Source organism: Salvelinus fontinalis, chromosome 23 (assembly GCF_029448725.1).
Source record: "Salvelinus fontinalis isolate EN_2023a chromosome 23, ASM2944872v1, whole genome shotgun sequence".
Taxonomy (NCBI): domain Eukaryota; kingdom Metazoa; phylum Chordata; class Actinopteri; order Salmoniformes; family Salmonidae; genus Salvelinus; species Salvelinus fontinalis.
The window spans coordinates 32,369,553-32,386,236 of record NC_074687.1 but is presented as its reverse complement, the minus strand read 5'-3'; the positions used below and the strand labels follow the sequence as shown (position 1 = coordinate 32,386,236).

At 44.9% G+C, this 16,684-nt stretch overlaps 1 protein-coding gene across 4 annotated transcripts in view; it reads right to left on the bottom strand.

Moving 5' to 3' along the window:
• Nucleotides 1–16,684, bottom strand: part of LOC129821152 (pleckstrin homology domain-containing family M member 3-like) — a 51,140-nt gene that overhangs the window by 12,199 nt on the left and 22,257 nt on the right. For all 4 annotated transcript variants that reach the window (XM_055878490.1, XM_055878489.1, XM_055878492.1 and 1 more), the window contains exons 5-7: nucleotides 11,368–11,513; nucleotides 10,771–10,964; nucleotides 1,719–1,782 (exon numbers count right to left, since the gene is read on the bottom strand). In XM_055878490.1, coding sequence (XP_055734465.1) covers nucleotides 1,719–1,782; nucleotides 10,771–10,964; nucleotides 11,368–11,513 — 404 coding nt within the window. The remainder of the gene's footprint in view (nucleotides 1–1,718; nucleotides 1,783–10,770; nucleotides 10,965–11,367; nucleotides 11,514–16,684) is intronic.

Here is a 16,684-nt window from a genome sequence, read left to right as displayed (position 1 = left end):
TATGCTATACAATAAATATGGTATCAGACTGTCATCTGATGAAGTTGTTTCTTGGTTAGTGACTATTTATATCTTTATTTGGTTGAATTTGTGATAGCTACCTATGCAGTAAAAAAATGGTGGGAAAAAAAAGTTGTGTCTTTTGCTATCGTGGTTAGCTAATAGAAATACATATTGTGTCTTCCCTGTAAAACATTTTAAAAATCAGAAATGATGGCTGGATTCACAAGATGTGTATCTTTCATCTGGTGTCTTGGACTTATGATTTCATGATATTTAGATGCTAGTATTTACTTGTGGCGCTATGCTAGGCTATGCTAGTCAGCTTTTTTACTGATGAGGGTGCTCCCGGAACCGGGATTGTGACCAAGTAGAAGTTAAACTGACTGAACGAATGACATTTTCCCCCCGTGTCAAATCAGGATTAATTGACACATAAACAAACGTTACAATAATTCACTGTGATAATTCATTGATAATTCAGGGAATTGTTTTATTATGCTAATTCGATTGAATTTAGGGGGTTAATAAAGGTATACTTCGGGATTTTGTCAATGAGGCCCTATTTGACATAGATAGTTTGTGTGTATGCATTGATATGTAGTTTACGTGTGCCATTAAAAAAAGTTCTGTCTTTGAGCTGTTCTTGTCTATTGATGTTCTGCATTATGTTTCATGTTTTGTGTGGACCCCAGGAAGAGTGGCTGCTGCTTTTGCAACAGCTAACGGAGATCCTAATAAAATACCAAATATCTACTTCCCCAGAGTTAAGTTAGAAGTAGTTTTGTGAACCAATACTAACTAGCGTTAGCACAATGACTGGAAGTCTATGGGTATCTGCTAGCATACACTAGTTAGCATTGGCTCGCATAACTACCTCGAACTTCCTTCATACTGGACACAGAGACATAAAAATTCACCTGACTGGGGGAAGTAGATAAAGGACCTCATTGCTAAAATCCCAAAGTATATTTTTAAACGTTGGAATAAATGCATTCCTAGCGTATGAGGAATGTGTTTGCTGGCTTCATAAATGCTAACCTATTTGCAATCCCTTTAGCTTTGCTAGCTAGCTTGCTGGCTAGTTAGAGAGGTTAGCTGACTAGTTAGCTACAGTAGTTGGCTACTGCCATCAAGTTGTTGTTGTGTTATCAGATTTAGCCTTTTCCACCGTTTTCAGAATGCATACAGGCATATATAGTGTGAGATAAGGGAATCTGGACACAATGTGGACACGGTAGACATATTTAAAATGTAGGTGTAGACCAGGGTTCACCTACTGGTGGCCCTCGTGTCGAATTTGTCCCACCGGTGGTTTTATTTGGCCCCCAAAGTTTAAGAAAATGTAATTAAAAAAAACATGACTGTAAAAACACCAGGAAATCAGCTCCAAGTGATTTTAATTGTGGAATTCTGCTCCCAAGTATTCCAACGCATAATAGAGAGACACAAATGTAAGTAAGGTTTGAAATGATTATATTTTAGTCAAATATTATATCCGTCTGTGCTTCTTGCAGTCAATTTGCAGTCTACAAATGATTTATAATTATATTCCGGCTCACTGACCATCCCCTCAAAAAAGAAAATCTAGTTGATGATCCCTAGTGTAGAAGCATGACATGTTCGAAATTCCATGATCAGAACTCAATGATCAGAATACAAAAGCTGCATCAACTATCAAGTGTAGACAAGGCCTAAAAGCAGCCTGTGTGTCTTACCTGCTGCAGGTCAGCCAGTGAGTACAGGTGGATGTGTTGCAGGAGGTATTCTCTGGGGAAGATCCTATGGGGAGAGAGAGAGCATTACACTAATGCATAGATGCAGTAAAGAGGTCAATGGAAAGCAGACTGGGGAATAGAAGGAGGACGTTGGATTGGTGCATATTTAACAAATCTGATCTAACAAAGCAGATATTTGTCAAATCCGTAATGATTGGTACAAGCAACAGGCCCACAATGTGGTTACTAAAGTCCGATGTGTATCTATTTCGCTGTTTTCCCTGCATAACATTTAGAAATTGTCCTTTTTAAGGTTTAGAAGAAGTGACAGCTAAATGCTAACTCCCGTTCGTATAAGCTGGTAGCATAGCTAGCATAAAAAATTGGTGGTGGTAGTTAAAGACATTTTGAACTGTAATGCAGTTGATTGGTTAAGGTGACATGAACATGTGTTGGGGATAACATCCATACAAGCATTATACTCAGATTTTTACCTCAACATAGTGTGAAATACAAATAAATAATAGCCAAAATGTAGGCTAATTTTGCTGGGGGGCAATGAGGATATTTGGAATCTTTCCCCGCAGATCTTTCCCCCATGCATTTCCATGGCATTTCCATTGTTTTGGTCGAGTTAGATTGACTTCTTTACCGTATGTATTCAAATATTGGAATATTTTCTTAGAACCATGACTTATATCCTTTCATAATGTATAATAATACATACCATTTGACAGACACTTTACAGCAGCGCGTGCATATATTTTCATGTTTATTTCGTAATTTTGTCTCGCACGCTTGAAATAAACTGACCGGTAACTTCAAAGTACACGTATGTAAATGTATAACACCGTTTAATGGTATATCATACATTAAAAGGTCCTAAACAGTATCATAACCGCCATCGATAAAAGACAGTACTGTGCAGCCGTCTTAATCGACCTGGCCAAGGCTTTCGACTCTGTCAATCACCATATTCTTATCGGTAGACTCAACAGCCTTGGTTTCTCTAATGACTGACTCGTCTGGTTCACTAACTACTTCTCAGATAGAGTTCAGTGTGTCAAATCGGAGGGCCTGTTGTCCGGACCTCTGGCAGTCTCTATGGGGATGCCACAGGGTTCATTTCTCGGGCCGACTCTTTTCTCTGTATATATATCAATATATCAATATATAATATACAATATATAATATATCAATCGCTCTTGCTGCGGGTGATTCTTTGATCCACCTCTACGCTGATGACACCATTCTGTATATATCTGGCCCTTCTTTGGACACTGTGTTAACAAACCTCCAAACCAGCTTCAACGTCGTACAACACTCCTTCCGTTGCTTCCAACTGCTCTTAAATGCTAGTCAAACCAAATGCATGCTTTAAACCGATCGTTGCCTGCACCCGCCCGCCCGACTAGCATCACTACTCTGGATAGTTCTGACTTAGAATATGTGGACAACTATAAATACCTGGGTGTCTGGTTAGACTGTAAACTCTCCTTCCAGACTCACATTAAGGATCTCCAATCCAGAGTTAAATCTAGAATTGGCTTCCTATTTTGCAACAAAGCCTCCTTCAGTCGTGCTGCCAAACATAACCTTGTAAAACTGACTATCCTACCGATCTTTGATTTCGGTGATGTCATTTATAAAATAGCCTCCAACACTCTACTCAGCAAATTGGATGCAGTTTATCATAGTGCCATCTGTTTTGTTACTAAAGGCCCTTATACCACCCACCACTGCGACCTGTATGCTCTCGTTGGCTGGTCCTCGCTACATATTCGTCGCCAAACCCACTGGCTCCAGGTCATCTATAAGTATTTGCTAGGTAAAGCTCCGCCTTATCTCAGCTCACTGGTCACCATAGCAACACCCACCCGTAGCACACGCTCCAACAGGTATATTTCACTGGTCATCCCCAAAGCCAACACCTCCTTTGGCCGCCTTTCCTTCCAGTTCTCTGCTGCCAATGACTGGAACGAATTGCAAAAATCACTGAAGTTGGAGACATATCTCCCTCACTAACTTTAAGCGACAGCTGTCAGAGCAGCTTACCAATCGCTGCAGCTGTACACAGCCCTTCTGTAAATAGCCCATCCAACCAACTACCTACCTCATCCCCATATTTGTTTTTCTGCTCTTTTGCACACTAGTATTTCTACTTGCACATCCTCATCTGCACATATATCACTCCAGTGTAAATTGCTAAATTGTAATTACTTCGTCACTATGGCCTATTTATTGCCTTACCTCCTTACTTCATTTGCACACACTGTATACAGATTCTTCTATTGTGTTATTGACTGCACGTTTGTTTATCCCATGTGTAACTCTGTGTTTTTGTTTTTGTCACACTGCTTTGCTTTATCTTGGCCAGGTCGTGGTTGTAAATGAGAACTTGTTCTCAACTGGCCTACCTGGTTAAATAAAGGTGAAATTATTATTATTAGTTACAGTATTACATACAGCATATTAAACATGAAAGTATATTCATACATCAATATGACAGTATCATACATGACAGAAAGGAGATTCTGATTTCGTGTTCAGATTAATTTAGGACGATAACAGAATGCACACCATGAGTCACGTCTCTCACACACACGCCATGATCGGGCCTGTGTAACTGTGGCAACGAGTGGCCAAATTGCCCTGAAAATGGGGGTCAATTCAATAGAGTGGGAGCTGGGTTGGGGTGGCAGTGGAGGCTGGGGTATAGGGGTTTAAAATCCCTCTGCCTTTATTACGGGGTGAAGCGGGGTACCCTCAATGCTCTCTTCATCCTGCCTGTCTCGCTATTACAGCCCTCTCTACGCTCATCTGCCTGAACTACATACATACAAACGTTAGCATACATACTCACATACACACAGACAAACATACACACACTAATTCACACACACACACACACACACTCTCGCCCACGCTAGCTCACATTACAGCTCGAGAATCCACAAAGTGACAAAGAGAGAGAGAGAGAGAGAGAGAGAGAGAGAGAAAGAGAGAGAGAGAGAGAGAGAGAGAGAGAGAGTAGAAGATGGAGAGGGGGAGATATGGGATCACATGGACAATTTGGGTGCACTCACTCTCTGCACTATTAACAATGTGAAAAGAGACACACACACAACTCTAATGTGACTCCTGAGAGTGGAGAGAGGCACACACATACACAGCTCTATGCAGGTTCTATGGCATGCCTTAATCTGAAGAGGGTTGCAATATCTATATAAATTATGTGGAATGTGTGTGTACATCAGTATTCTACAGAGAGACAGAGAGAGAGAGACAGAGAGTGAGAGAGAGACAGAGAGACAGAGAGTGAGACAGAGAGAGACACAGATAGACACAGAGAGAGAGAGAGACAGAGAGAGAGACAGAGAGAGAGAGAGAGACAGAGAGTGTGTGATCAAGCATGTATGAGTTTGCTCAGATATAGAGGCAGAGCGTGTGTGTGTATGCCCACAGACAGGCAGACTTTATGTGGTCATTGTGAGAGGAGGCATGGCAAAGGTCCAGTCAGAGAGAGCAAAGCCCCATTCACACATCAGCCTCAGGCCTCATTAGACAGGCTTCATTACAGCACTAACCTGACACACACACAGGCTCAGAGGGCGGGCAATTTGTTTAGCTGAGGATGAATTCCCTTTTCATGTGTTTGTGGGAAGCTTTACAGTTAAGCGATAGCCAGGGAGGTGTGTGTGTGTAGCTTTCCAGTCAGTAAGAGATAGACAGAGAGTTGGGGGGACTGTCAGAGAGACTAGCCCCTACTGAGAGAGTGAAGCAAGCAGTAAGAGGCTTCTCCTAAACGTCACCCTATTCCCTGCATAGTGCATTACTTTTGATCAGAGCCCTATGGGCCCTGGACAACAGTAGTGCACTTCATAGAGAATAGGGTAGCATATGGAACGCAACCAGAGTCAGAACAACATAGAGCATACATACATACCAGACACACAGCTAGGGAATGTACAGTCCATGCCATAACTGACTAATGTAACTGCTATAGTACAGGGTTCATCAGAGGGACAGCACCAGCTTTAATTGGAGGATATCAGTGTTATGTTCGGGGAAGCAGGAGCATAGGGTGTATGTCTACTGACAGACATATTTAGGGGAGACTACCTGCCTCTCACCCTGATTGCTGCAAAATATGTTTTGGCCATATGACATGACAACCCACTATGGATCTTCATCTTCACTCACTTTCGTTCTACATTGTAAAGAACATACCCCCAGAGAACTCCTTCCCAAAACAACAAATCACTGGAGACAGAAAAAGTGGTTTAAAAAAAGGCATCATAACTGTGATATCTAACCTGAGTGTTTAAGCCTCCAATAGAGACATCCAGTAGCCACCCAGTCTGCCGTGTCAATCCCTGTTAAATCCCCTGGTTTGTGTGATTGTCATTTTCTCAGGGGCCTGCCTGCCTGCGTGCCAGTCCACAAGGGCTGGACAGTAATCTCCTTTTCTCCTTTCCTCTCGTTGGTCAAGTGTTTGCAGTGGTGGTAACCCCCAGATACAGGCCTGGCTAGCAAACGGAGCAGAGCCAGCTAGGAGGACACTTATCAGTGGTGACTTAGCACCTCGACGGGACTGTATCACGTCTGTCATACACACACACGATGGCGCCGACAGAGATGGTTGCCTCACTTCGAGTTCTTAGGAAACTATGAGTTATTTGTTTTTTTAATGTATTATTTCTTACATTGTTACCTCAGGAGATCTTAAGTCTTATTACATATAGCTGGGAAGAACTATTGGATATAAGAGCAACGTCAACTTACCAACATTATGACCAGGAATACGACTTTCCCGAAGCAAATCCTCTGTTCGGACCACCACCCGGGACAATGGATCTAATCCCAGCCGACCCAAAACAACGGCGCCGCAGAAGGGGCCGATGGAGCGGCTTCCTGGTCAGGCTCCGTAGACGTGCACATCGCCCACTGCTCCCGAGTATACTACTCGCCAATGTCCAGTCTCTTGACAACAAGGTAGACAAATTTCGAGCAAGGGTTGCCTTCCAGAGAGACATCAGAGATTGTAACATTCGGAAACACGGAAACATCTCTCGGGATATGTTGTCGGAATCGGTTCAGCCACCGGGCTTCTCTATGCATCGCGCCGACAGAGATAAACAACTCTCTGGGAAGAGGAAGGGCGGCGGTGTATGCTTCATGATTAACGACTCATGGTGTAATCATTACAACATACAGGAACTCAAGTCCTTCTGCTCACCCAACCTAGAATTCCTTCCAATCAAATGCCGGCCATTTTACCTACCAAGAGCATTCTCCTCAGTTATAGTCACAGCTGTGTACATTTCCCCACAAGTAGACACCAAGACGGCTCTCAAGGAACTTCACTGGACTCTATGTAAACTGGAAACCATATATCCCGAGAATGCATTTATTGTAGCTGGGGATTTTAACAAAGCAAATTTGAGAACAAGGCTACCTAAATTCTATCAGCATATTGATTGCACTACGCGCAGGAGTAGTACACTCGACCACTGCAACTCTAACTTCCGCGATGCATACAAAGCCGTCCCCTGAACTGAAAACGCAAACCACCGCATTTAACCATGGAAAGAGGTCTGGGAATATGGATGAATATAAACAGTGTTTCCCTCCGCAAGGCAATCAAACAAGCGAAATGCCGGTACAGGGACAAGGTGAAGTCGCAATTTAATGGCTCAGACATGAGACGTATGTGGCAGGGTCTACAGGAAATCACAGACTACAAAAAGAAAACCAGCCACGTCACGGACACCGACGTCACGCTTCCAAACAAACTGCTGGCCCAGATGGCATCCCTAGCCACGTACTCAGAGCATGCGCAGACCAGCTGGCTGGTGTGTTTACGGACATATTCAATCGCTCCCTATCCCAGTCTGTTGTCCTCACATGCTTCAAGATGGCTACCATTGTTCCTGTACCCAAAAAGGCAAAGATAACTGAACTAAATGACTCCTGCCCCGTAGCACTCACTTCTGTTATCATGAAGTGCTTTGAGAGACTAGTCAAGGATCATATCACCTCCACCTTACCGACCACCCTAGACCCACTTCAGTATGCATACCGCCCCAACAGGTCCACAGACGACGCAATCGCCATGACACTGCACAATCTGGACAAAAGGAATACCTATGTAAGAACGCTGTTCATTGACTACAGCTCAGCATTCAACACCATAGTGCCTTCCAAGCTCATCATTAAGCTGGAGCCCTGGGTCTCAACCCCGCCCTGTCAATTGGGTCCTGGACTTTGACGGGCCGCCCCCAGGTGGTGAAGGTAGGAAACAACATCTCCACTTCGCTGACCCTCAACACTGGGGCCCCAACAAAGGTGCGTACTCAGCCCCCTCCTGTACTCCCTGTACACCCATGACTGCGTGGCCATGCACGCCTCCAACTCAATCATTAAGTTTGCAGATGACACAACAGTAGCGGGCTTGAATACCAACAACGACGAGACAGCCTACAGGGAGGAGGTGAGGGCACTCGGAGTGTGGTCCACCAACACAGACAGTGTGGTAAAGAAGGCCCACCTGCGCCTCTTCAACCTCAGGAGGCTGAAGAAATTTGGCATGTCACCCAAAACCCTGACAAACCTTTACAGATGCACAATCGAGAGCATCCTGTCGGGCCGTATCACAGCCTGGTATGGCAACTGCACCGCCCTGAACTGCAAGGCTCTCCAGAGGGTGGTGCGGTCTGCACCACGCATCACCGGGGGTAAACTACCTGGCCTCCATGACACCTACAGCACCCGATGTCAGGAAGGCCAAAAAGATCATCAAGGACAACACCCACCCGAGCCACTGCCTGTTCACACCGCTACCATCCAGAAGGCGAGGTCAGTACAGGTGCATCAAAGCAGGGACCAAGAGACTGAAAAACAGCTTCTATCTCAAGGCCAACAGACTGCAATACAGCAATCAATAACTCAGAGAGGCTGCTGCCTACATTGAGACCCAATCACTGGCCACTTTAATAAACGGATCACTAGTCACTTTAAACAATGCCACTTAAAATAATGCTACTTTAATAATGTTTACATATCTTACATTACTCATATCACATGTATATACTGTATTTTATACCATCTATTGCACCTTGCCTATGCCGCTCGGCCATCACTCATCCATATACTTATATGTACATATTCTCATTCACCCCTTTAGATTTGTGTGTATTAGGTAATTGTTGGGTAATTGTTAGATTACTTGTTAGATATTACTGCACTGTCAAAACTAGAAGCATAAGCATTTCGCATTAACATCTGCTAACAATGTGACCAATAACATTTTATTTGAACGCACGCACACACGCACGCACACACACACAGTGTTGATTCTGCAGTGTTGACTCTTCCTGTGGGTATCAGCGCTGGCTCTGCCAGTAACCGACCAGCACACCCTGCTGGGGTAAGATCACAGCCAGTCAGTCAGTGTGTGGTTTGATAAGACTATAATTATTATATATTGATTACAACAGGTTCACTGTTTAATGGAGGTTATGACTTCGGATTATGTGAATAGGAGATAGAGTATTGTACACTTAGCGTGAACTATGAACGATGTCTGTAAACAGTATGGTGCATGCCTGTGTGTTCATATGTATGTGTGCAGACTATCCACACATGTGCAGCGTTTCTGTGTGTCTGAGCGTCTGCAGCGTTTCTGTGTGTCTGTGTATGTGGGGTACCCGTGGGGTTCAGAGGTGTGCGTTAGATCAGCGCAGGCAGTGTGGGCCGTGACAGCTCTCTCCCATCTCCCAGGGGTTGAGTATAAACACAGGGCAGGCTTCCTCCGAGCTCCCTAGCCCTTTAGCCCTGTTCAGGGCCATGGTAGGCCTATGGAGGGCCGATGGATGGCCGGGGGAAGGTTTTAGCGCCTCCGGCCTCATTAATCCTGTAGTGTTTTGAAGTGTGGGGCATTAGCCGCTGTGGGCTAATGGTGTAGCGGTAAACATGGGCCCCGGTGAGCGAGCATCGTTCCGGGGTCGCCACCATTGCCGTAAACATCACAGCTAGATGAAGTTACACCCTCTTTCCGACAGCCAGATGGGATGGCTCTGAGGGCCCAGGGTGGGTGTGGAGGAGTAGGAGGGTCTCAGAGCCCCACCCCCATGGTTTCTGTCAGTAGGTTACTTCAAACAGACCTCAGCACAGCAGAGACAGACATCAAAAGGACAGGTGAACCTGGGATGTCTGCAGTCTACATCGACCTACACACTCACTGTAGACAGAGGACATAAACCTGCCAGTCAGACTCTCAAAAGCATATAAAGAAGTACATGTTTTAGACACAAGTATATGGACCAGGACTGTCTTTAAAAACAATGTGACTAACCTGGACAAAATGAGAAGCTTACTAACCAGTTCTTTAGAGATGTGTTGAGTGTACTTCACAAAGTGCGAGTACAAGAGTATAGTGTGGGGAGGGGGTACGAAGAGTGTCTGTAGTCCATGGGAGTGACCCCATCCAGGGCAGTGAGCATCCATCACCCCAGAGACAGGCCTTTTAGTCTGGACCCCCCCACATAAACACAATCCCCTCATTCCCATCATACAGAGAGAGCATGTAGGGGCCTTAAGGCCTACATACAGTCATACTCAACATGGGCTAGGAATCAAGTCAACAAAGGGTCTTTCAATGGACATCAGACATACAATTACCATTCCAAACTTCTTCACTATATTCCTGTGTTTTATGAAATCCTACTTTGATGCTTGCAGTCTCATTACACACCATTCTCTCTCTTCCTCCTTCACATCACCCTTCACTGTCGTGCCCCCCCAACATCTTGCCCATTCACAACTCTTTATATCTGTAGTCACTAAAGATGGTCATGGAGTTTCAGTTCAGTGCTCATACACCTGACTCAATGAACAATCAAGGCCTTGATGAATCATTCTTTAACTCCTCCCCTCTCCCCATGCCCCTCGCCTTCAAAGCCCCCCTCGGCCACAGCAGGGCAGCAGCTGAACAGGTATGCTCTGAGGAGGAACTGGGTCTACTACCGTTTGGAAATTGCCCCGCTCTCACCTTCTACGGAGGTCCTCGGCCACGGCAGCGCGGCAGCTGAACAGGTATGCTCTAAGGGACTGGAGCTGCTGTCTCAGGCGCAGTACTGCAGCCAGGCCCTCACAGTGTTCATACAGACACGGGTTCAGCTGCTGCACGTCCAGCAGGGGTTCCTCATACACAAACTCCAGGAACTCCTTGGCCTGCTTGGACACCTGGACAGGACACACAGGGGAGGGATGGGAGGGCTGAGTGGTGGAGAACGCATAGGGATGTGGGGTTGTGACTGTGTATACATGTATGTATGTATGTATGTATGTGTGTGTGTGTGTGTGTGTGTGTGTGTGTGTGTGTGTGTGTGTGTGTGTGTGTGTGTGTGTGTGTGTGTGTGTGTGTGTGTGTGTGTGTGTGTTTGAGTTGTGGGACCACATGGGATAGTTTGGAGGGAAAATGTAACCTGGCAGCAATCTCTATACTGTATGGTGGCACCCAAACCCACATCCATGGGTCGACCCTATTTAAGATAAGCATGTGTGTAACTAGGGAACGTTCCCAAGTGCATCTCAATAAGCTGGACATATTTCTGAAATGTGTGCATTTATCACCATTGATTCTCACCTTGTGTCTGTTGGTGTCCCAGTTGTGCAGCAGGCGGGCAGGGATGAGGAACAGGTTGTCTTGATGACAGCTCTGGCAGTAGTACCTGCCACTGTAGCAACACACCTTGGCCTTGCCCCGCGACAACCCTACTGGCTTCTGACACCCTGCACAGAGATAGAGAGGAGATACTGGATAAGGGTGTGTGTGTGTGTGTGTGTGTCTACAGCTGAACTAAAGCACAAAGTGCTCTCTGTATCTGGAGCTCAAAGTTGAGCAATAAAGTCCCTCATTCATTAGAAATTACCTGTTGGGTAAGACACTAAAGACAGCTCATATTCAGGTCACCGAGAGAAGCTGTTGTCAGGAGATTGAAAGTCCCCTTTGCTACGGCTAATGATTAGAGAGGAGCGACCCAGTCGGTCTGGGCTCTTAAACACAGTGTTAATATGTAGCAGTTTATGGCACCTCTTAATTGCCACACTAACCACGTTCAACCAAGCAAACAAACATCTATAACTACGAGAACCATTAAACTGCAGCCACATCACCTGTTCAGTAAATCCCTCAAACTCAGTTGAGACTGAGGCAGAGATCAATAGGTTCCCCCACTCCTACCTGCAGTCACAACAAGAAGGGACTTCAATGCTCTGCTGTCTAATGAACACTAAAGAGAGAGATCCTAGGCTTCTATTGAGGTTCTTTAGTAGTGCTGCTATCCTCTGAAAACCCTCTTTTATTGTTCCTGTCTGCATTCCCCCAAATACTCAGGTCCCACGCCACGGGTGACGATTGGAACCCAAACAGGTGAACGGGGCAACGGCAGGTATCCCTTATCCCCAGGATGATCTGGTAGGGCCGGGAGCGCCACGGAGGAAGAAAGGAACAAGAGAAGAGGGAGAAGGCAATGGAGGGAGAAGGACCTCAGATGGATAAAGACTTGCACGCTCTTGCTCTTTTTCGATGGAGCGTGGTGCCTTCCTCTTAACTTCACAGAGACAAGAGAGGGGCAAGAGATCAGACGTGGATAGAGAGAAAGAAAGAAAAGAGACAGAGGAGAGGAAAAGACAGAGAGGAAAACACCGTCTCCATAGCCGGACACCGATGCCAGCTATCAGAGCAGCAGATCAGGACCTGAGAGACTTAGAATGAACATAATACAAGTCTCTGATTTTGTCTGCTTTATCTGCGGAGGCTTTCTATGGGATGTTGTTGTTGAAGTACCCGATAGAGCACTAGTGCCCTTCTATGACTACAGAGAGAAACCAAAGGGTAATGCGTCTCAAATAAAAACATCGGGCCGGTGGCTCAAGCCTATTCCTGGACAGACATTAGGCCGAGCACTTGTAATGGAGATTCTTCAATGAGCATGCTTTTTAGTCCAGGTGTAAAATAAATTTGGGAGTAATTGGTTTAACATTCACCACTGTGTACACAAGGGACACCAATGTAAAAACCTTACAGATCGCAAACACTACATTAACCCAATAGCCTCTCCAGCCAACATCTTAATTACCTCAAACTCTGGGGACAAACTTTGAGGCCCATTAGTTTCTACTATGATTCAGTCAGAGGGAAAGCCGGTGAAGAACACAACCCAAAGCAATATAAGAGGCCCCAATGAGTCAGATAAATGACTAAGCAGGGACCGATGTGGTGTGCCCGTTTCTCTTGGAGAGAGAACCCATCTCCTCCTTATGCCTTCCTAAACCCAAGGCAATATGGCATAAACACAGGGGCTGCACTGCCTCTGGCTGAGGTAAGGAGTTAGCCACGCACCAATCAGCCGATCAGGCACACTGGAGCTAATGTCAACTTGAGGTTTTTGCGGCAGGGACCCCAAACTATAAAAAGAGAGTTGGTGTCTTCCCCCCTCAACTCTAGTTCCCTCTTTACCATCCATCCCTGTGCTTACACACACACACACACACACACACACACACACACACACACACACACACACACACACACACACACACACACACACACACACACACACACACACACACACACACACACACACACACACACACACACACACACACACACACACACAGAGGAGGCTGCAGTGTGGAGTGTACCACAGACCATGCGGCGGGGTGTCGTGTGTCGGGGCTGCCCTGTAATCAGTGTAGGAGCGCAGCACAAACCCACACTAACCACTCCGCTCCATAAATACACACATCCCATCCACTCCCCCAGAAAACAAACCAGCCTGCTGCTGCTCTGATGCCCATCAACTCACTCACTAGGGCTGGATTTAGCCATTGGGGTTTTCTGAAAAGGGCTCCTCCAAGTGTTCTCGGAAATTATTGATAGCATTCACTAACATTGTCGTTTCCAGAACTACACCTTGGCTTCTGTATAAGTTAGATTCTCTGAAATAGGATCCAGCATGTTTAAATCTGGACGGTAACTTGTTGTGTTGGATGGTGCCTTGGCAATACAGATCCTATACTGATGATGTGGCTTATTTTAGTGAGTATGTGATGGACGTTATGGCCTCCATGAGCAATGTCCAGCAGAGAGGAGAGGATGGTCAGTGCCAGCGGCCAAACGCTGTGTAACTGCTGGGAAGGAGCTGGCCACTAGCAAACCACAGCTGGAACGGCCGCTGGGTCTGCTGTCACTGTCAGTAAAAAAACAACAAGAAAAACCCTCACACAAAAAAACAAACGCATATTGATCTACATTTTTACAGTTTAGTCATATAGCAGACGCTCATATACATAGCAACTTACAGTAATGAGTGCATACATTAATACTTATCCATACTGGTCCCCCATGGGAATCGAACCAACAACCCTGGTGTTGCAAGGGCCATGCTCTACCAACTAAGCCACACGGGAGCTTACTTCATGGTTATGTCCTCCCTAAAAGCCACAGCCCCCTAACACAGCTAGGTACATTCTAGTACCCTTCTAGTGTAGAGTGCAGAGGGCAGAGCAGTGGTGCTCATGGTAACAACATGCCCTCTAGGATTGTCTATGCCCACCAGTGTGGGAAAGAAGAGGAATAAAACCATGGACCCACCATCTCAAGCTCCCACTTGAGGCCACTGTAGGGATTCCCCAAAACCTCCAGTGTCGCCTCAAAATGGCTGACACTGAGGGGAGGAGAGGTGATGGGAGGAGATGGAACGTGAGAGAAATCCACTGTTGTAATACTGAGGCACCACAGGTCTACCTGCTGCTATGATGAAACTGTGGCCCCTCAGGTCCCAGTCCCACAGCTAGAGAGGGTCATTCTGCTCTGTCGTCCTCAGAGAGGGGTTCCTACTCAGCCACGCTTTCAACTGTCCGACGTTTTACACCACCGCACCGCTGAGGGGACATTGACCAGTGTGTGTGTGTGTGTGTGTGTGTGTGTGTGTGTATATGTGTGCATGCACAGGGGGCAAAGACAAGAGGCCTCTGCTTTGATGTGTCTCATTCAGGCAGATGAACACTTGTGTGTGAGGGAGAAAATTGTATGTGAGCGAGTGAGAGTGCTTGTGTGTGGGGGGAGGGTGGGGGATGCACTGCCCATCTTTTGATGTGAACGCCCACCTCTTCCCCTAACACCCCTTTCCACCTACAGATTCCCACCCAACCCCAAAGCATCTCTCTTTTCTCAACCTCCTCTCCCTGGTTGTCCCTCTGGATACTCCAGTCCTCCTCCCTACAAAGCCCTCTTCTCTGAGGACCCTGTGAATCCACACAGGCTGAAAGACCGGGGTCAAGCAAACTTTGAGAAGAACCTGGGGGTACATTCAGCCCCTTATAGAATGGTAGAGGTGGTGTTGGGGGGGGGGGGGGGGTAATCAGGCTTCAAACAAACATCGGCAACAAAAAAACAACCATGTGTTTCCCCATGTGCAATTAGCTGAATAAATATTGCTCATTAAATTCTGTTTCAGTATGGGTTTGATGTGAACAATCACTTGCCCCATATGCATGTGGCACAACTCTTATGAAACAAAAGGACAAAGACAACACGCAGGTGGAGGGTCACTGGCAAAAGTAACTGCCCAGTGATTCCAGATATCTATGAAATATTACCTATAATTACTAACAATATGAAATAGTAGTTATAGTATTTCTTAAAAAAGTAGTATTTGTAGAAATAGCATTTCTTTAAAAAATAATAATAATAATGTTAAAAATCAGCTTTTTTGTGTTGGAATGGTGTGGCTGTATAACGGTCATTAAAGATATTCAAGCAAGTTGACCACTGATTGGCCAGCTCATTCTCCTCTAGACCGCTGATTGGCCAACTCATCTTCCTCAGGGAGATGACGTCAAGGTCTATGAGGAAATAGCTATATATTTTTTAAATGGTCACAAATATGAGTATAGGACGAGTCAAAAACATTATTTAACAGAATATGAACTCTTAAAAGTGAGATGTTCACTGGACAGATACTTTAAACCTGCTTTGTACCAAAAATCTTATTTTATAGATTGGCAAATATAGATAGGGTTGGGGAGTAACAAATTCCATGTAATCCGTTACATGTAACGGATTACAAAAAGAACGGTAACTGTAATCCATTACGCTACCAGCAAAAATATTCCAATCAGATTACAGATACTTTTGAAAAACTAGATAATTAAATTTAGAAAGGATGTTTGCGGCAGAGGTTACTCTGGGTCTTCCATTCCTGTGGCGGTCCTCATGAAAGACAGCTTTATCATAGTGCTTGATGGTTTTTGCGACTACACTTGAAGAAACATTAAAAGTTCTTGAAATGTTCCGCATTGACTGACCTTCATGTCTTAAAGTAATGATGGACTGTCATTTCTCTTTTCTTATTTTAGCTGTTCTTGCCATAATATGGACTTGGTCTTTTACCAAATAGGGCTATCTTCTGTATACCACCCCTACCTTGTCACAACACAACTGATTGGCTCAAACACATTAAGAAGGAAAGAAATTCCACAAATTAACAAGGCACCCCTGTTAATTGAAATGCATTCCAGGTGACTACCTCCTGAAGCTGGTTGAGAGAATGCAAAGAGTGTGCAAAGCTGTCATCAAGGCAAAGGGTGGCTACTTTGAAGAATTATATATATATAATATATTGTTATATTATTATTATAATTATTATTATTATAATATATTGTATTTGTTTAACACTTTTTCTGTTACTACATGATTCCATATGTGTTATTTCATAGTTTTGATGTCTTCGCTATTATTCTACAATATAGAAAATATAAAAAAATAAAGAAAAACTCTGGAATGAGTAGATGTGTCCAACCTTTTGACTGGTACTGTATTTATCCATTTCTTCTTGAAGAATATAACTTATAAATGCCTCATGAGCTTAGTTCAACTGTCATACACCACAAGGAAC